A 21887-nucleotide genomic window follows, 5' to 3' on the forward strand; every position below is an offset into this window, starting at 1 on the left:
AGGAAAGAAGGTTTTTGGACTATCCATAGTCTATGACAGGGGTTCTCAAACTGGGTTCCGCGGAACCCCTGTGTTCCGCGGGCTGTCTTCTTGTGTTCCGCGAGAACCCTCACCGGCCGATCCCCGTTTCAGGTTCATTTTTAGTGCACGCGTGCGAACCAAACAGCGGTTTGTTCGTTAAAGCTAATTTTTACTTTTCGTGCCTCAAAAAAACAATCTTGTGTGTCACGCCCACGTTAGCAGGCGTCGACAGTGGACGTCTTTTTGCATACAATCGAATTCACGCGCCTACCCGTTTTCTGCGGCCTCCGAGATCACGTCTGCGTGCGTTTTTGAAACGCGCGCGGACGTAATCTCGGAGGCCATTAGTTTTTATAAGCACTTCTGTTTGTCGTCGTCATATGGCACTACCCATGCCGCCATCGCGAAGCCAAGCCAAGCCTAGACAAGCAAAAAGAAGCTCGTTATGTCGCAGAGATAGCCGGTGGATCTCAACACGCAGTACTTTCGCCCTATTATCATGAGCCAGAAAGCAAAAGGGAGATTGTACGATAGCAGCTATCTTGCATATGGCTTTACGCAAAGTGGAGGAAATCCGCAATGTGTTATATACTGCGAGGTTTTGGCTAACAGCTCGATGAATCCAGCCAAGCTGTCGCGTCACCTGGCTACAAAGCACACGGCCTTCAAGGACAGGCCAGTCGAGTATTTCGAAAGAAAAAAGCAACTTCTCGATGCGCAAAAACTGGACTCTCACCACCAGGTAAAACAATTTGTTAACTACGATAGAGAAGTTGCGTTTCTGACATTAGCGCATCTTGTTGCAGAAATCGGCACCATCTCTCGGCAAAACAAAGGCGTTGTACCTCCTCAGCTACAGAATCGCCAAGCAACTGAAACCGCACACTATCGGCGAAGACCTCATTATGCCTTGTATTCAGGATGTGGTGAAGACTGTGCTTGGAGAAGAACAATCGAAAAAAGTAGTGCAAATTCCATGCTCAAACGGCACCGTTGGACGGAGGATCCGCGAAATGGCGTCGGATGTGGAAGAGCAAGTAATTAATAGTGTCAAAAGCTCTTCAAAATTTGCAATCGCCGTGGACGAGAGTTTCGACGTTTCTGGGCACCCGCAGCCTGTGGCATTTTCAAGGTTTATTTCCAACGGCACCATTGTGCAGGAGTTTCTGTGTTGCCTTGAATTGAAGACAACTACCACAGGAAAGGACTTATTTGACGCGCTAAATGAATTTTTTGGTAAAACGGGGCTCCTATGGGGCAAATGCATAGCCGTGTGCACCGATGGTGCGAAGTCGATGACAGGGCACATGAGAGGGCTAATAGCTTTAATTAAGCAAGTAAATGCCAACACCGTTTTCACACACTGTATGATTCACAGAGAAGCCCTTGCCTCGAAGGAACTGAGCCCCGATCTCATGGCTGTCATGAGCCATGTTGTGAAAACTGTGAACTGCATCAAAGCAAAGCCGAAAGCCATTCGTCTTTTCAAGGCACTTTGTGATGAAATGGGCGCAGTTCATGAACACCTGCTACTACACACAGAAGTGCGTTGGCTGTCGCGTGGCAATGTGTTGAGGTGAGTGTTCGACCTGCAAGGTGAGCTGGCCACATTTCTCTCAGAAAATGCACTAGTTGAGCCGTTCATGCAGAGCTCTTTTATGGCAAGGTTGGCCTATCTTGCAGACATGTTCGAGCATCTCAACACATTGAACCAGAGCTTGCAAGGCCAACAAACCACCTTAGTTAGTGCTTCTGAGCAAATCAAAGGATTTTGCAGCAAACTGCAGGGCTGGATGAGCCGCGTGAGCAGAGATGACTTTAGTCCGTTCAAAAGGCTTAGTGGCTGTAAAGTCTCATCTGCTGATATGTCTGTGTTCACAGCACACTTGAGCACTCTCAGGGCTCACCTAGCTGGGTACTTCCCAGAAGTTGAAACAGTCAAATGGCTGGTATTTCCTCTTGATGTTGATGTGACAATTCTCAATACTGACAGTGTTGAAATTGAGAATGAGTTTCTAGAGCTCAGGGCAAGCACTGCTCTCAAAGAGAAATTTAATGGTGAAGGCTTAGTGACATTTTGGATGGGGACTGCTCCACTGTTTCCATGCCTCTTTGAAAGGGCAGTGGACATTTCGCTTCCCTTTGCAACTACATATGCATGTGAACAGGCATTTTCAGCCCTCGCTTATCTGAAGAACAAGCACAGGAGCTGTCTTGACCCGGCAGCTGATACGAGACTGGCTCTGAGTGCTACTGAGCCACGCTTTGACTTGCTGTTAAAAGGGAAGCAGTACCACCCATCACATTAGTATTTGTATTAACCTGTGCAATAAACATTTAACCTTTGCAACTTTCTCTTTGCAAAAATGCACTCGAAAAACATTGCTGGTAAGTGAAAACGAGGGGGGGGGGGGGGGGGGGGGGTTCCCTGAAACTTATTGAAGGCTTTTGGGGTTCCTCCAAGCAAAAAAGTTTGAGAACCCCTGGTCTATGATATCGCTTTTTGGGGCGTACGAAATATGTTTTTCTTTTTTCAAACAAAACTTAGTCGAGAGCTTGCAGCTGTGTTCCCTTCTCTTCATTGTTTGTGTTTATACACTCAAACCCAGATATATCGAATTTTGGTTATATCAAACTCACGGAATATCCCCTTGAAAATCCCATGTAAAAGTATAGGAAAGCTGCGTCATATATCGAACTCAATTTCACCGGTCGTTCGTTATATCTAACTCCGCACCACGCACTGGAAAGTGTGCCTTCCCCAAAGAAGATCGCATCACCCTCGGTCGTTTGCCACGTGACATTTTCAAGCCTCGCGCAGAAGGAATGAGAAAAAATAGTTCGGCGACGGCTGGTCTAGGGCACCACCGCGCCCATTCCCCAAAGGCGCGCGCATCTGCGGTTGTCGTTTCCCGCGCGCCAGTTTGTGACATTTGCAAGCCGTGTGCATAAATGAACCAGAGAGAAACTGTGAGAACGAGAGGGATAAAACGCGATTAAGTGAAGTGCAAGGGTGTGCCCATTCTTTTGCCGAGCTATCTCTCACCTTCCTCACTCTCGGCCTTCGCTCGCATTAGCACGCACTACGCAAGCGCCAAGCCAGCTCAGCCCGTCTTCAGACAGAACGTCGGACGCTTTCTCCAGCGTGTTGCGAACCCTCTGCGCGCGGTGGCTGACGTGGGTATGGCGCCTGCAGACGTTAAGCATCAGATCTCTCTCTCTCTTTTTCTTTTTTGCGAGAGTTGTCCATTCTTATCGTTGCGCTGTACGCGCGGCGTAGCGCAAGATATCGCAGCTGCGGACGTTAAGAAGCGGCAGTTTTTTTTTTCTTTTGCGGGAGGTGTTTATTCGTGCAGGTATGAATCAACGAAAGCACGCGGTCAGCTGCGATCATGACACCGGCTTTAAGCATTTCCCGCTTCAAACAGCATTTGCTGCTACTATGCTTTCCAATGATTTTGTGGCAGTGGACTACGCCCACCTCAAGCGCGGCGTGATAAATCGAACCAGGCTTGTGCAATCAAGCCATCATGGGCACTCTGCCAAGTTCGCTCCCCGCCATCGCAGGAGCTATCAAAAGATAAAACACGTTGTGACGTGTGACGTTATCGCTGCGCAGCATCTTGGCACGCTGCCAAGAAATGAGCTGTAGATGAGACGACCGAAATGGAGTGGCGCGCGCCATCGACACGCAAGCAAAAACGCTCGCAATTTCTGCCGCGGCGACACAGAAACCTTATTTTGAGCTGCAGCGGTGGCTCGAGCGGCGAAGTTCCAACAAGTTGGAAATTTTTTGCTCTGTTGCCGAGATCGCTTAATCACTTGCATGTAAGCGAGCTAGCCTTAATGCTTTTAATTTTTTTTCAAATTCTCGGGTGAAAAAGTGGAGGGTGGGTTCATTATGCGAGTGGGTTGATTACGCGACAAATACGGTATTGTTTTTTCGCATCGTAAGTGCCGTCACAAGCCGAGTTCTGTATATCGAATTATCAATATATCGAACTATTTTGCAATCCCCTTCGAGTTCGATATATCCGGGTTTGACTGTATAGCTTACTCAACAGTATGGGCTTGACTTCTGGATGACAGTCTTTTGGATGAGACAGTGGAGATGGACGGGGAATTGAGATGCTCGTTTTCCTGGAGTTCAGCAATGACTCAGTTCTTTTTTTTACTCTTGTTTTCTTCTGAAGAACAACAAATAGTTTGCTGTGTTCAGTAAAGATACCGCAGTAAGTTCAGGTGGAAGTTCAGGTGATTCAGACTAGAAGTACTTTACTCCCAGCTCAGGCCCAGCAAGTCTGTGGTGTCGCATGCTCATTTATTTAGACATGGGTGGTCTTGCATTGGTCAGTTTGGATGGGCGTCAAGCTGAAATACGACCTACGAAGCCAGAAATCGCCCAAATGGAACTGCTCGAGCCAACACATAACACAAGTGTGTGCGCTATGGCAGGCATGACAACGGTTATAGGTCCCCCATTGCCATAATATAGACAAGCAGCACAGTATACTGTCTAGCCTAGTTATAGTGAAGCCACTTATAGCGAAATAGCAGTTATAACGAAGGAAGTTCAATTTCCTATTCCCATTGTTGCATTTTCAATACAATTTGGGTCCAGTTTTGACGAAGTAAATAAGCGCACATCAGCGGGTATAGCCAAGTGATTTTGTATGAAATTAAAAATAACTTATCAAGAGATTTTTAGGCCTTCAGGCAAAAATAAGGACAAAATTGGGCTGATGGCTGCATTTGCAGCGTCGTCTGCTCTCCCGTGAAGCGAAAGGTTGCTTCACTGCATTTCTTGCATTATGGTCTTCGTGATGCGGCGTCCAGTTGTGCCGTTGAGCTGGTTGTGCAGGAGGTACAAAAAGTAAGAAAATAAAAGTCAATTTTCGATGACATCACGGCAGCGGTCGAGTTGTGAATAGGGGTTCTTGAATTTCTCTCCTCTCGATTCTGGGCCCGGGAGAGAGAGAGAGTCAGGGAAAAATCGTCGCGGGAGTAAGAGAAGCAGAATAAAGCGAGAGTGTTTCCTCCGCTTTCATGGATGTTTGTATGCGCTTCTCTCACTGACGCCATTACTTCTTCGTGCCTTGTTCCGCTTCCTGCGTTTGGTATCTCGTGACCCCTGACTTCACCTGGGCAACTTCTAGACAACAGACCTACTCAATTATCCCCTTTCTCGAACCTGACCCTTCGATTTCCAGGCGATGTCGAGTCTCGCAAGCCCCAGCACCTCAACAAGAAAGAGAAAAGTGTTGTCATTGAAGACGAAGTGTGTCATTCTGGGCAAAATGCGCCGAAACGTGAAGAGTGATATCGCACGGAAGTATGAAATCGCACAGTCCACACTCTCAACTATAATCAAGAACAGCAGCAAGATTGACGCCGTTATTGGCGACGATGTTAGCTGCGGGGACCGAAAGATGATCCGATGCACCACGTCTGCCAATGTAGAAGCCGCCCTTTACAGGTGGTTCTTAGATGCCCGATCAAAGAACATCCCGCTCAGTGGACCCATCAGGCTAGCGATGGTCCGGAGGAGGCGCAAAGTGCTGATATTGCTTGACAACTGCACTGTGCGTCACATCAATGCACACTTGAGCGCTGTTGAGATTTTGTTCAAGGTCCACTACCGGCGCCGAGTGATCGAGCTCCTTCTGATTGATGTTCGATCGGCCGACAACGTCGTGACCAAGGTGAAGGTCCCTTTGGTGAAGGCCATCAATTTTGCAAGCGGAGCCTGGAGGGACGTGAAGTACTTGACTATCGCTCATTGCTTTAAGAAAGCTGGCTTCTCCCAAAGCAGCAGCACGGACACGGCGCCTGCCGAGGACGAAGCTGCCACGGTTGGCGTCGCTGCAACAGCTGATGGTGCCACCACAACGACCTGCTTGGAGTAGCTCTGGGAGTCTGCTAACGAGTTGGACCTTGTGCCTCCAGGTCTGTTCCACATGGACTTCATTTCCGCTGCCGCCGAACTTGTTGCCACAGAAGACTTCACGATTGACGAAGCTGGCGGGAACGTAATGGAAGGGAGGGATAGTGCCTCCGAGAGTGACTTCCATGACCCTGGTTGTGCCCCTAAGCCGGTGACCTCTGCAACGGCCATCGCAGCTGTTGACACATTACGGATGTACCTCGGGAGTTCAGAGCAGAACTTCGGTTCGCAGTTGGACGGTATGGCGGCTGCGATTCTGAAGACCGCACTTGCAAAACGTGTTCAGGGAACGCTGGACCACTTCGTCCAGCGATGATAAAACAATTTACTCAAATTTGTCTCCTTTTTTCATAGTCCATATACAGCGAAATAGCGAATATAGCAAAGGTATTTCTAGTTCCTGCCGACTTCGTTATAACCGGGCTAGACTGTACTTTTTTTTAGTTTTTCTTAAATTCACACCATCCCTTGTGCACATCGGAAAGTCGCACAGTTTTGGACACTGCTTTACGCATCACTGGTCGTTTAGTTTTGTTCTGGGATGACAACATGTAGTTCCAACACCTACATATACTTCTATTTTCTGCATCCAGATGCTTTCTCCCTCCTTTTCAGTACACTGAAACAAAGCAGTGGACGAAACTGCAAAAAAATTGGGGAGATTTGAGCATGGTTTCAACCTATTGATAGAGCTAGCTGGGAGTCTTGCGGGGATAGCCTGTGTAAGGCTGCCTTTTCAATTCACATTTTTTTTTTTTCCATAATTTTTCTTAAGTTAGGTTTTGGAGAAAGTAAGACACCTTATGCTTTTGGGTGAACGCTAAGGAATGATGGACACCTGCAAGTCTTACCAGGTCAAGGTCACATTTTCATATTTTTCATGTAAATCGTAAATGGTTTAGAAGAAAGGAAAGGCAGGGTACCTGTTAGACTTGAAGGGAGTAAGGTGGGTGGGAAAGAGGTTTTATAGTGGAGGGCTGCGGAGTAATTTCAGCCCTCTGGGGGCCTTTAACATGCACTGACAACACACAACACAGGACTGCCTCTTAGGCTTTAGGGAAGGAAGGTGCAGGTATACCGTTGATTGGACACAAGGGAATCCTAGATACCCACACTTAATTAGGTCAAGGTCTTTTGAAGGCCAAATTTAGGGCCATGTGAAGACCTTTACATAGTGAATCTTTCACTTCAATTGTAAATTGGTTTGCAAGAAAGTTCAATTGTAAATTGGTTCGCAAGAAAGGAAAGGCGCAGTATCTGTTAAGGTCACTTGAAGGTCAAATTATTGGACAGGCAAAACTCGGGTGTGCCTAGTGTAGTGAAGCTTTTGCTTCAAAATCATTGTTGCTAGTTTTCATCTGATAAGTGGACAACCACACTCCAGGCATACATTAGATGAAATTGCTTTGTTGCAAATAGTTTTCAGGACCACTCGAACTTCCTAATAATTCGGATACTTTTCCTGGTTTCTTGAAGGCCAAGTGAACGAGATTTCACTCTACATTGATACATTGGTTCCGAATATAACATGGGACATCTCAGCCAGATGATTTGAGGGATAAAAAGCCACATTACATTCGTGCAGACACAGAAAACACAGCCTTACTCAAGATATCGATTGTTTCTTAGGATGCATGTGAAGAACGAAAATGAAACATTCATATAGCGGAATGTTATCTTTGTAACAATGTTCTTATTTGTATAATTTCTTTCTGAATTGGGCAGGATTTGCTACAGCAAGGCCTGTACCAGGGCGATGGTGCCTGCAGCACTGCGGAGGACCTCTGCGAACGGATGGTGGACTTCGCCACCAAGCTGACGGCGGCGAAGCGGCGAATCCTAGAGGATCCTGAGCTATACTCTGCCGACACAGCGCCTGGCGAGGAGGCTCGTAGGCGACGTCACCGTGCCGGTCCCCGGCTCGCCATGGTACCCGGCAAGCTTGACCATGCCTCGCTTGTTGCCTACCAAGTTGGCGGCAAGCCGCGCACCAGCTCCAATGCTCACTGGCGGCAGCAGCGAACTGCAACCAGCAGCGGAGGTGGCACGGATGTGTACGATGGTCGAGAGGACCGTGCTAACCGTAATGTCCCTCCCACTCTGGGAGAGCCAGACGACTATCCAGACAACCTTCCTTACGAGACGACGATCTGAGCTGCTTTCCTGCGCTGCCCATGATGTACCTTAATGTCCTGAAGATTGAGTGACAAGGCCACGAAGTGGTAGAGTAGACTTTGTGGACTAGACCAGCTTCCCCCTGGGCTCCCCTCATCTGCACAGTCATGAATGAGCCTGGCTCACTTGACATAGTGCCGGGTATACCATCTCTTTGGTTTTATCAATGCAGTCGTGGTCACACTTAGAGTGGACACACAACTGATGTAGCAATCAAGTAAAACTGGCAGTCATATTTCAAGGTTTGATTTTGAAAAATTGTCCGACGTGGCAATTCAGTTTTATGTCATAGAAATTCAGGCTAGTTTCTAGTCCTTTAATCTTAAATCACTATCAGCGCTTTACCACCAACTGGTCGTTTGCACTATACGTGATCACTGCTGAATCAGTTATGTTTAACAAGAGTGGTGAACGTAGCTTATTTTAAGAACGACGTTTAGTAATTGGCTTCTTTTAACAGTCAGTGGGTGAACGCAAATGGTCGTGTGCTATTGTTTTGGAACAAGCCCCAATATTTATGGCATTAATTTTTCCCCTCTCTATCAATGACGGCAACTGTGCTCTGCTGCAGTGGGAATCAAACCACTCGCCCTTGAGACAATCTAGAGAGTTCTGTTCTCCCGACTGTCCTGAGCAGCAGGGATATGCAACTATCATACCCAAGTGTTTTTCGCATCGATTATTTTTATCTATGTGACTAGAGTGGTAGTAGCCATTGCCCCGGCTGGCCTCATCTTGTTTGTCTTTGGTGCTCAAGATTGGCTTTGAACAGGAATTTCTTTTTGACCCGAATGCTTCCTCGCCAATGTTTCGAAGTTACTCAGCTGTGCACAAAGCAGTAGTACCTTATTCACAGTCAAGTTTAGCGGTGTCAAGGTTCAACTGTACAAATGTCAGCCGAGGCAAGCCCGACTGGCACCGTAATCTGACGAGCAATGCATTTGGTTGTGTGTGGCATCGTTTGCCATCGACACTCTCAAGCTACTCCATTGATACTGGTTTAACGGGGTTTATTCTCTACTCCGCAAATTTTGCTGGTTTGCAACGTTTGAAAGGAAGACACCCACAGCACTTCATTGTAGTTGGATGTTCTTAGCTAAAAAGTCTGACAGTAATTTTTCTGATGGCATGCTCCTTGAGGGCTAACACTAGTTGACTGCACCCATAGTGACTGAAAGCATGTTTCTATGCGATTATCAGCGACAGCCAGGGCATACCTTCTGCACTGGAAACGAGAGGCACCTGTCTTACTGAAAGACAAGAACCAATATGTAAGGGAGCTTCTTGAATGCTGAGAAGTTGTCACATATTTTGCTTGCTTTTCCAGCTAAGCTAGCAGGCTGATGTTTTTGTGTGTGACGAGACATCATATCATAGGTTGGAAGCACACACGGAAGGTTTAAAGTGGTGGCGCTGTCCAGTCGGTTCCCATCACAATGAAAGGCGTGATGTTTCGGTGCCATCAGTCCATGGCCTGTGTGTGTGTGGTGCCGCTGCTGTAGAAGAAATGTGCCAATGACATGCGGTTGTAATATAGTTGTGGTTGATGCTACGTACACCCTCCCCCTTTCACGATATGGTTCCCGATGTACAACTGTTCGTCATCTGATGGCTATTTTTAATGCTTTGTCACCTTGTGTTTGTTCACGTGATCCACTGCTGTGCAATCCATTTGTTGGTTAGGAATGCTTTGTGTGTGTGTATAGTTGTGGCCTGTCTGTTCTCATAGCAGGCGAAGACAGCGTAAGCTCAATTCAGCAGCTAGCTGAAACGTTTAAATGTCATGTAAATGGTTAAGATGCCTGCTTCTCTCTTCCTTCACTGTTGTAAACGGTTCACATGATTATGCTTATCGAGGCACTTTGATGCTTATCAAGGCACTATGATAATCTTGAGGCTTCCTCGAGGTGCCAATGGTAATAGGGTAGAGAGCACAGGTTGGGCTGCAAAATATGCGTTCCATAATATATCTGCACGCTGTGAAAAATTCTCCTGCACAAACTGCTGGACTATTCGGGCTTAAACACGGGCCACAAAGTAACTTATGGTCTATGCTTTTCAATAATGCAGTTTAATGGCTGAACTTCCCACAATTCTTCAATGAACGCATTCCTTTTCATCCTCGCCTACTTCTAGTAGATGCTCACTTGTAAAAACATCATATGTTGTTTCATTCCTAAAAGAAGCTAAGTTTTTAAATGAGTTATAGATTTTTTAACCAACTTTTTAGACCCATCACATGCATTACAGACTAAACCTCACGCTTGGCGCTTAATGGCCTTAGTAGCCTATGTGTCATTAAACCCCATTAAACTAAACTAATGGCTGAACTTGCCTACATTGTCTAGCATCGGCGAAAAACTGCAGTCATCCGCTGCGGAACTTTTTGCTGTGGCAAGCAGATCAGCCGGTTTGACTGGCTGCACCATCTTGCAAACTTTGAAGCCCATCGCGCCCTACGACGAATATTGGTTGAAAAGCGTTGACCACAGCAAGTGACCTCGTAGTTGGCCTTCGAGCTTGAATAGTCCAGTAGTTTGTGCAGGAGAGCTTTTCACATCTCGGGCAAATAAATACGGAACACCGTGTATATGGTCCGACTGCATGGTGTCAAGTCTTAGCACAGCCTTGGCTTGAGAACCGGGCACTGCTGCTGATACCACATTCCAAAAAGGGTTCCATTCAAACCTCATCACTTTGCTGGGGCAGTTTTTAATGTGTGCGCAATCCGTCCATATCTCGCTAAATCAATCACGTCCACTCTAATTCGATGAAATTGAGCGCGACCTGATCAGGTTTGTTTTTTAAAGTATTTTTGCGCCAGCTCAGTATATACATGATAGAATATTTGAGCGTTTTTATTTTTCTTAGAAACTGCAACTCACTACTCAACATTGATGCTGCATTGCCTACTGACCTCAAAGCTTTATTAGCTCTTTATTGCTTTTTCACCTTTGCTTACTGCCAGCTATATTCACGTCGCTTACTACTACAATTGTTGTCCTAGTAAACGTGGTTGGCATCTCTATTTCTATTCTTCTTTACCTTTTACGTGTTTTTGTTAATTTTTAAAATATAAGACCACTGCTGGGCATCCTTGGAGTTCAGTTTGATACTCTGTTTTATCTTCCACAGAAACTTCATTGTCATCGTCATAGTGGTTTTAGGAAAGAAAACTGAACTGCATTAAGATAAGATAAAAGATAAGATAAAAGTGATGGATCCCACAGTGCAGTGTGTCAGATGAGGTATCTCTCAAAGCTTTGCTAACACGGCATGTCGACAGAGTGTACAAATGTGTATAGCAATGTATTTCAGATAGGCTTAGCTGTCGAGTCGTCATACTTTCTGCCAGCGTTGTGCATTTTTCTGGCAAGATGTGGTATCCGGAGAGAGATCTCATCAGAGCAGAAGGCTCCTCTTCTGAACGAGTAGGAATAGAGTCCCCTTTTTTTCTATCAACTCATCTTACGCCATCTCGTTGGCATTCTCTCTTCAAAATCTTTACGCTGTAGGCAGTTGACTGAAGGGATTAGTTAGGAAGCAGTTATTGCATTCAGGTTTGGCTAACTCCTGCTGCAGTACTTCTTAGCTTGTAGTCACTAGTTCATATATTTGAGCGAAGGTTGACTTTAATTGGGCTTATGTTCAGGCAAAAGTGAATATAGAAGTTCGAAACATGGAAGGCAGTTGCTTGAGGTAGTTCTTTTAGTCAGGGATCTTGCGGGTCACCATCTCGTATTGGGTGCCAACTAGTGTCCTTGCCAAATGAGGCTTTCTCGCAAAGAGCGACAAGGTTTCCATGATAACAGGTTGATTCATTGAAGCTCAATGGCATTTTCTACTCTTTTTGACCGTAAGCGCATTATTTGAAATTACTGTCTCGAATAAAGAAAAATTTGTATTTCAAACCTTAACAGTTCTTATTCAAACATATTAGTGTCAATCATCTGGTCCAATCTAAGGGCTGTGTCTGGCATTATGCCGTAAAGTGGGTGAATGTTACTTTTACGCAAAGTTCCTCAGAGAAGCTAGTGTTTTAAACAAATTATAAGTGTGAAACTGTCATACCCATATTATGACATTTTAACAGTGTATTTGGCACATCATAGCCTTAGTTGGTTTTGCATTGTAAACTAACTCAAAACAAGGTTTCCTTAGAGCGCTGTGTCCTCAATGCTGGCAAGGTTCTGTCCAGCCGAACTTGGGGCTCAGTGATAGCTTACACAAATTTGTGTAGTCTCGTCTGACATCGAATGATGGACGCTTTGTTGTGAAGCCGGAAACGCTGCCGTCGTGACATCAAGACAATTTGGGGAAAAATTGGAAGCATGTTCGTGCGAAAATAAGACTGCCTTGTTTTAGCTGTATCATGAACCAAAGCTCGGCATCTTCACTTGTTACTGATAAAATACTCCAGTTTACTATCGTGTAAACTTTGGCCAACAATATAAGACACTGCCCGAGAGCATTAAAGGATAACTCCGGCATTTTTTTCACCCTCGGTGAATTTTACTGAAACTCGCGGAGGTTTTCCTCACTTTTTTGGTAACTTGTACCAAATTTTTTACTGGTTTGGCATTTTGCTGCAGCGGAAATGAATTTAAAAATTTTCCACTTGTTTTGCCGTGTAATATACTTTGGCATGGTATTTTGAAAAACATTTTTGTATCGAAAAGAGAGGAATCCAAGGATTGCGATGCGATTATCAACTCAAAATGTTCGAGAAAATGTTCAAAAATCCTCCGGAGTTGCCCTTTATTAAAATCCATGCATTGTTTTCTGGTCGGGGCTGTTTTATGCTGGAGCAGTGACGTTTTTCTGCTCAGTATGAGAGAAAGGCTTAGAACACCATGTAACTTTGTTAACCACAGCCAAAGTACACAGGCAGATGCCAAAGGTAGTGACATCAACATTATCAGGGGATCGTTTTTTCTTCCTTTGTGAAGAGGATCCCACATGCTGCATTTCTGCTTTAGTGCCACAGCCTTCGTGGCAGTGTGTCAGAGGCTCATATAACTAGTTTGAGCAACCTGTCGAGTAGAGTGATTGCATTCTCTTTGCAGTAGGCTATTGTTGCTAGCACATATGTAAGTACCTTTCGTGGAGCCCTCACTTTTGGTGCCTTGTAGATGATTGTGCAGAGTTATGCAAGACACATTTCCTTTCACGTGAGCACTCCTACTCATTTACTTGTATTGCAGAATGCGTGCCTATTGCAGAAGCATTTACAAACCTTTTATTTTTGTTCTTAGAGGAAAAGATTTGTATAGACTGTTTCAGTGCTAAACGTGAACTATCATACATTTCTGTCAGTTAAATTGCTTATTTATTCGGGCTGAGATTTGCACACAGATAGCATATAACCATTTTATATAACAGCATATAACTGCTAGCATAATACCAGTTTAGAGGATGTATACCTAATTCGATCAGACTTTATTCAAAATTCATCTCGTCGCCAGCATTGCAGATTAAAAACAAGGCTTCCTATGGGTCGGTTGCCAGCGCTGTAGGTGATGCGGATTTCTGATGAACTCTATGATTGAATCAATCTGGCACCTCACGCAAATTTGTATTAAAAACGATAGAGGATTGTATGCTGTCTATGTGCCAAATTTCAGAGCGAATGGAATCTTATCACGGTTTGCGTTTAGCATTTGATGTTTTTAGTTCTCAGTTGAGTGCAGAGTATACTGCGCGAGAAATGTTGAATATTTTTTCGTTTTGTTTTTGTTTGGATATAGAGTGGTGTTGGCAACAACACAAGTCTTTGTGGGGCACAGCAGTGCGACTTCTCGGCTGCCGGAATATGTGTTTTCGATCTATGCTTCTATTGCTGTCATGTGTTTGTTGATAACATATTGTGTGCACATTCCACACCACTGACATGTACAACAGTATGTGCTTAATTGTGATGGTTCTGCTAGTTTACTGACGTCAGTGAGAAGGTGAGCTCAGAGGTTAATAATCATACGAACTCCGAAACTTCCCACTGACTCCATGTTCAAAACTGGGCTTAGTTGAAAGTCTTAAAAAGTTGTCACCTGTAGAAAGGAACTGCTCAAAGCTCCCCGAAACTTGCAAAAACTTGCAAAAGACACTTTTGTTGACAAATGGTGCCTGAATTGTGTACGCATTGTCAAAAAAACTGGCTGCAGAAAATGTCTACGTTTCAAACTGTAGTTTCGTGCTTGGTATGATTAATGAACTCTGAGCTGTAGTAGAGTAATACAGAGAGAGAACTATTAACCATGAAGCTGTCTCGACAGATGGCCTGTGCTATGCTTGTAGTACGCATTTTTTGAGTGTTTCAAGCTGTGATGTGTATACCGGTCTTCGAAGGGAAAGAGAACGAGAGCAGGATTTCCGTGCTGGAAAACGGCACCTGTATAGTTTGTTGTGGCTGTTTCCCACCCCTTTGTGTGATAAGATCGCTTGCCACCTTGTTTGCAGATGGTGGCACGGGTTTCCAACTATGTGTTGATTTTCCAAAGCCGAAATAAAGAAGCAAGTGCAGCTGAGCTTGTTTTGAGCGTTCAACTTGGGCTTGCTATGTTGGAGAAATAAAAACACGCGATTGGATGGCCACGCACAGAATAGTATAAATGATGACCAGAGCATCAGTTTTATCATGTTTATTGTTTGAGAAATCCATACATCACAGGCAGGACTTGTTCACGAAGTAGGTAAGGTAGATGAAATTACAGGCCATAGGAGGTTTCCAACACAACCCTTATATACTGATTTTTATGAAAATTGCTTTTTGTGTTAGTAATGCACCATAAAACAAAATGCGGAAAATTTTAGCATTAAGGTATCTACAAATTTTTCCATGACCCTTTTCTCTTCAACACTTTGTGACCTGCACACTTGAAAAGATGTAAAAAATTGCTTCGAGCTTCAACAGTTTGCATTTCTTGCCAGCAGAAGCTTTAGTAATTTTTTTTTGTGGTGTAGTTGCTGTGGGCACTTATAACCAAGATTTTATCATTTGTTACCCTCGAATTCTGAAAAAAAAAAAAAAAAAAATCCCAGAAGGTAAACTGCCCAGAAAAACCATTCAGAAAAATGCACTCTCAATTCTGGGTGTTAGTAGATGTAAGATCGAAATCCTCTGCACCACTAACCTAGCATATTCTAGACAGAACATTGTTGCAAGGTTGCGTTTTGGCCATGTGCAACTATCTATTCTCGACATCACTGATCATGCAGCAGAGTACAACATGGTTGGTTCACAGGAAATGTGCAGTATCTGTCACACTTGTGTGGACACCTGAACTGCGCCATAAGGAAGGTGTGGGGATAAAAGCGGAAAGAAAAAAATTGGTGGTGGCTTAGCTTGGTTAAGCCTGGATATCAGAAGCGAAAAGGTTCGACAGTGTCATTGCTTAGCTTGTGGTTCCTTGGTGTAGTTCGCCCACTACACACACTTTCAAATGGATTGTCTGGGAAGCAAGGCTGAAACTCTCGAGTAGCATAGCCAAGCTCACTCACCCGAATATCAAGGTCTACTTTTCGTAAACGGTTAACCTCATCGTCACATCCAGTGTTCTCAGCAGTAAAACGCGGCCGCGCCTTGCTGCGTCACTCGTACGTCTCTTTCCCAACCGCTCGGCACGCTGCTCATCACTTCCCTCGGCCCGCCGCCGCCTCTTGTTCTCATACGCCGTGCAGCAGTGGCTCCGGCCTGAGCAGCAGCACCCGACGCCTCGTCTCCTGTCATTCTCCTCTTTCTCGGCATACGGTGCCACGCCGACGGCCTGAAAACCTAGCGGCATCATTGTTGTTGTTGTTATGAACTTTATTTTTCCACCGATGTAGGAGGCCCCCTACTCTCCGCCCCCGGCACGCAGGCCTATGGGACGGAGGCCGGGGCCTCCGCGACTAAAGACAGGCGAAGTGATAGTGTTTCTTCGCGGCTTCAGCCGCCAGGCGGACAGCTTGCTGCTGGTTGGCGGGGGACTCGCTCCGCAGTAGCAGTTCCCAGGCTTCTCTACTGTTTATGTTTTCCTTGGCGCCAGGGGAATCAAGGCATTGCCAGATTATGTGATCCAGAGTACCCCTTTCTCCGCAGGTTTCGCATTTATCGTCCGCCTTTTCCTCCACTTGCGTGTGGAAAAGCCAGACGGGACTTGGGAAATTCCCAGCTTGCAGGCGCCGCCAAGCCGCGGCCTCCTTGATAGCGTTCGGTCCGGTAGTGGCAGGGACCTTCTGCTAAGTCTAGTGTTCTAAAATTTCCTTATAAGTTTGCAGCCTCTCGTCCATCCCATCGCAATCAGGCGGCTCTACGGCTGCCCGGAAGTAGAGAGCTCGGGCTAGCTCGTGCGCCGCCTCGTTGCCGGGCACGGACTCGTGCGCGGGGGTCCACATAATTCGAATCTTTCTTTCAAGTTTTCCTTTCTCTAAAATTTTGGCTGCCTCCGTCGAGACCCTTCCTTTTCCAAAGTTCCAGACAGCTGTTTTGCTGTCACTAATAACTATGCTGGCTTCCGTTCCAACGCAAGCGAGCGCTATTGCAACTTCTTCAGCCGTGTCTACATTTCGGCTTCTAACGGACGCGGCGGCGGCGGGCACGCCGCGGCCGTTGACGACCACAGCCACCGCCGCCCCTGACTTCCCGCTAGCCGCGTCCACGTAGGCGACCTCCCCCGGCTTCATTTTCCCCGCTTTCTTTGCGAGCGTCTCGGCCCTCTTGTCTCCTCTCCTTGTTGTACGTAGGGTGCATGTTTTTAGGTGGGGGGGGGGGGGGGGGGGGGGGGGGGGGGGGGGGGGGGGCACTATTATATATTCGCGACACTCTCGTGGAATGTCGCTTGTTCCTCTATTTGACTGCAGTCCCACCCAGCTGAGGATGGTTCTGCCCGTGGTGGTTCTGCTTAATCTTTCTAGTTGCGCCATGCGCACAGCCTCCGCTAGTTCCGTCCAATTGTTGTGCACCCCCATTTCGAGGAGGCGTTCAGTCGAGGTCGAGGTGGGTAGTCCCAGAGCCCTCTTCGCGCATCGTCTGATGAGTGCGTCTATTCTCTGCTTTTCGTCCGATCTAATGTTTAGGAATGGTGTGGCGTAACATATGCGGCTAGTGATGTAAGCCTGCATTAGTTTCAGGAGGCTTCGTTCCTGAAGGCCCCGACCCTTTAGTGCGATTCTCCTGAACAGACCCGTGACTTGCGTGTCGTACGCGTTCAGTTTCTTTACCGTTGTATCGTTGTACCCATCTGCTTGTAGAAACAGCGCCAAGATCCTAATTTGTTCGACTTTTGGCACTATTTGGCCGTCTACTGTTACGCTGATGTTTGGCGTCTACACCTGAGCGCCTTCGGGTTGTAGATAAACAGTTCCGATTTTTGTGGAGAGCACGAGAGGCCCCTTTCGGCCGCGTAGGACACCACGGTGTCCGCCGCCGCTTGCAAGCGCTCCTCGATGCTCGCGTCACTCCCCTGGGTAACCCACAGGTTGACGTCGTCCGCGTACATGCTGAATTTCAAGTTTTCCACTTTCCTCAGTTCTGCCGGGAGGTTTCGCATTGCAACATTAAAGAGGAACGGGGACAGCACCGAACCCTGCGGCGTACCCCTGCTTCCTAGTTTTACGGTGGAGGATTCAATCAATTCAATGTCCTGAAACTTTATCTTTATCGTTCTACCCGACAGGAAGTCTTTTACGTAGTCGTACGTTTTCTTTCCGACCCCCAATTCTTGGAGGCCAGAAAGAATTGCCGCGTGTTTTACGTTATCGAACGCCTTTGTCAGGTCTAGACCTACCCTCGCGTCCCTGGTTTCGCTTTCTATATGATATCGTGTCTCAAGCGGAGCATTACGTCCTGTGTGCACAGGCCGGGCCGGAACCCAACCATTTCGTGCGGCCTCAGGTCGTTAAGCTCAATGAAACGCGTTAGTCGCGTTTGGACTACCCGCTCCATATCGCAACTTTCACGGGCTATAGGCGGCGCCACTGGAAATCCAATATGGCTGCCCTTGAGGGGATCGGCTGTCAGGCTTCAAGTGCGTTGTGCTGGGCTATGTTTTCTGAAGCTCCATTAAAATACTCGCGCGAGGTTTCTGTGGTGCGAAGATATGCACGGTATTGTCAGTCAGCGTACAAGCCCTTTGTGAGCATGCGTAGCAGGGGTGCGATACAAAAGATCCCTCGAGCGTGGCGAGTCAGGTATGTGAAACATCCTGCTGACTGTGTTGTGCGGTAAGCAAGACAGGTTCCCAGGAGACTCTAATGCTACGGAGAAATGTTCAACGCAGACAGAATAAGCATGAATATAGATAAAAGTTTCAACTTTTTTCCATGGATCACTGGCACTCGCGAACTGCAGTATTTCAAGATGTCGCGCTGTGCATTCACGCGCATAGCACAGGCATGCCGAGCGGCCAACCCCGCATTCTACGTGGCCTAATTTTTCCCTTCACTTCGAAATATGCATAGAAGTACCTACTATACCTAGTTTGGGCACAAGAAAACATCCCTACAAAGTAATAATGATTGTCTACTGTGATCACTTTAACCAACCTGTTTTTTTATTATTTATATAATTTTTTTTTTTTGCAGTACATCTGATAGGGATTGACTTTCGCAAGTGATGACCCAGTGCTGACACAAACGTTTTTTCGAGAACAGTTACTTGCAAGCAAGACAGCTAGAGTTCCGGCTTCGAGAACAAGCCGCATATGGACTGCGAGTGTATGCTCCGTAACGTTAAATACAAGCTCCTAATCTAACGTCCATCTGACAGTTGCTGATTGAAAACACTGCATTCATTCAACCCGGTAGGAAACAAACGTTCTTAATTTCTCAAAGATGTGCGGGCCATGAATTGATCGGCAATAAAAAATGGTACTATCACGTATGACATCTCCTATCAGAAATGCGCACTGAAAACCGTCATAGATTTAGTCGCGGTCTATTTTTTTTTTTTTTTTTTTTTTGCGAAATTTGGTTCTGCTCAGTTTAGAGCGGCAAGGAAAAACGAGACCCATGCATAACATCACAAATAAGACAGTTACGCCCCTCGTACTCTCACTAAGGGGGTGTTTCTTCGTCGAGCAGGATTAGCACGATGCTTTTCACGGTAAAGTAACTATCTTAATCTTACGGAGATATTAATTAACTTATTTATCCTCTCCTTCCTGGGCATTTAATCTGGAGGTAACATGTGCAAGCTTATCCCGCCTTTGACCGCACAGTCAGAACCCACCGATGTATAGAAGAGTCGACTGCTTTTCCCATCGTACTGCGTGCTCCACAGACCAAAATAGAAGCTATATTATTAATCTGTTATCATGGCTGCGAGCCAAAGCCAACTCAAAAAGCAGTTACACACTACAAACGCTGCTCGACCGAGCTCCACGCAAGAAGTTCCGCGGGAGACGCAGCACCAAGCTGGAGAAGCACGAGCCGTTCTCCGAGTATCCCCCCAAGGGCGGTACCGGAAGCGGCCGCGTGGCGGCGACACTGTTCGTGAAAGAAGTTCTCTAGTTTAGGGGGTTTGCCTGGCTTCGGTATCAAAATTACGTTTGCCGTCTTCCACTGTTGTGGGAGGCGGCCTCTGTCTCATATGATTCTCATGTATTTGGTGAGCGCGCGGATGGAATTATCGCCCATTTTTCGGAGAACCTTGTTTGTGATTCCGTCTGGGCCGGGAGCCGATTTTGTTTTTAGGCCTAATATTTCGGCCCGAACCTCCGCCTCCGTGATCGGCGCGTCTAGGGCCTCGTTTAAGGGTCCTTCGTAATCCGGCAGGGGTAAGGTTTGTGTGTCGCCTACGTACATGTTAATTAGTTTCGCCATGAGTTCCCCGTCTGTGCCCTCGAACGCGTGTCTGGCTTTCGTCAGTCTTATGCCCGATTGAGTTTTCGAATTGTCAGGATCAAGTAGGTGTCTGAGTAGGCTCCACGTATTAGCAAGGCTCATGTTCCCTTCCATCTCATCACACCTACTACACCAGTTTTGTTCGCAAAGTTTTACTGCGTAATCTTCAATCTCTTTGTTATATCTTGCTATCCTTCGCCTAAGGTTCATGTTCCATCTTTGCGACCGGAGACGCCTCTCCATGCCGCATTTTGCTTCCCACATATGAAGGAGTTTGCTGTCAACCGTCACCGGCGCATCGTCCTCCCGTAGGGTCGTGGTTGCTTTCTCTACTTGTTTCTTAAGCGTCTCTGCCCATTGCTCTATGTTTTGGATTTCATCTCCCGATTCGCAGTTTTCTCTGATTTGCCTAAACCTGTCCCAATCGGTGATTTTGGGTTTTTTGAGGCGATGCGTTTTGACGCCCTTGCTGAGGGTGAGAGCCAGAACAAGGTGGTCGTTGCCAAAATTTTGAGCTGTGTTTTTCCAGACTGCGTCTCCCGTGTTTTTTCCTAGGGTAAGGTCCGGGGTGGTGTCTGCACAGCTCTGTTTCCCATCCTGGACGGACAGCTAGGGTCCGTCAGCAGGGTGAGGCCGAGCTCATGTATGTCCTCCCACAGTTGCCTACCCTTGGGGTCGTGTCTATTGTAGCCCCATTCTTGGTGGGTGGCATTAAAGTCTCCTAGAATTATAAGAGTATTGCTTCCTGCTGTTTTGATCGCTTTGCGGAAGAGGACGCGGAAACGTACCTTTCTCTGCTGGGGGGTGCTGTACACATTTAAGATGAAGAGACTAGCCTCTTCCTTGCGACCAGTGATAATTTCTATTAATACAGCTTCGATGTCTCGCGAGTTGACCTCATGCTCGACTATCGCTATGTCTTTTAACTAGCGTGGAGACGCGGGATTTTTCTTCCCGGTCACCGTGGAACGCCTGATATCCCGATAATTTTGGTAGACCTTTTCCTGTTTCCTGAAGGGCTATAGCTAAAGGTTTTTCTGCGCTCTGCTCTAAGTGCTGTTGCAAGAGCGCTCGCTTTCGTTGGAAGCCGCGGCAGTTCCACTGCCACACCAGAGAGTCTTCATTTTTACTGCACCTGTCCATTTCGTTGAATTTGGGTCACAGTCTTTTCTAATGTAGTTAGCCTCTCGGTGAAGGCGTTCTGCATCGCGGTGAATTGCGTCTGCATTTGATTTACCGCACCCATTAATTGGGTGAGGAGGGTCTCGATTCTTTCAAATCTTGCTTCGTATTTAGCGTCCAGTCTCCTTTCTAATGCCGCCAGCGGATCCGTCTCGTCCCCTTTACGTTTTTGCGGGGGTGGCCTGATTGTTTCAGTAATCATTTTCTCCTCCTCATTATCCCTCTGCTCAGGGCGCGCGACTACGCCCTTTGTAGGCGGGGGAGAGGGCATCTGTTTCTGTACCTGTTTTTGGGGTACCAGTTGGTTCCTCGGTGGAGGAGGGGGGGGTACTCTTTTCCATTCTTAAATTTTGAATCTCTGTAGTGAGCGTGCTGAGCATGCTCTTGAGCTCTGGATTCTCTTTTTCTAGATTTTTAGTTCTCTCGTCTGCCTCCCTATTTACCTGGGAACTGCTAACCGTGAAGCTTGCCGTTTTTCGACCTTCGCTCGGACTGCGTCTGCGTGCAGGTGGTCCCCACGACGTCTTGGGGTCCCGTGTAAAGCACCCGGAGCTGCTGGCAGTGGATGAGTCGGCCAAGGTCCTCGAACTGGAACGCCTTCGTCCAGAGCTGGATCGGTCCCTGGTACCGGAGCTCGAGCGGCGTCGCGCAGAGTTGGCGGTGGCTCCTTCCTCCAGCCTTGGGAAGTCCCCCTCTTTGGCTGTGAAGTGGTGGCAGTCCTTGCTATTTGATCTCGATCTCCTTC

The 21887-nt window shown here is 46.7% G+C and overlaps 1 protein-coding gene across 1 annotated transcript in view; it reads left to right on the plus strand.

The window, feature by feature from the left end:
* Window positions 1-14659, plus strand: part of LOC146181079 (PP2C-like domain-containing protein CG9801) — a 42339-nt gene extending 27680 nt beyond the window's left edge. The window contains exon 9 of the mRNA XM_084576244.1: window positions 7691-14659. Coding sequence (XP_084432370.1) covers window positions 7691-8119 — 429 coding nt within the window. The 3' untranslated portion in view covers window positions 8120-14659. The remainder of the gene's footprint in view (window positions 1-7690) is intronic.
* The last annotated feature ends 7228 nt before the right edge of the window (window positions 14660-21887 follow it).

Source organism: Amblyomma maculatum, chromosome 8 (genome assembly GCF_055883805.1).
Source record: "Amblyomma maculatum isolate TAMU_Amacu chromosome 8, ASM5588380v1, whole genome shotgun sequence".
Taxonomy (NCBI): Eukaryota; Metazoa; Arthropoda; class Arachnida; order Ixodida; family Ixodidae; genus Amblyomma; species Amblyomma maculatum.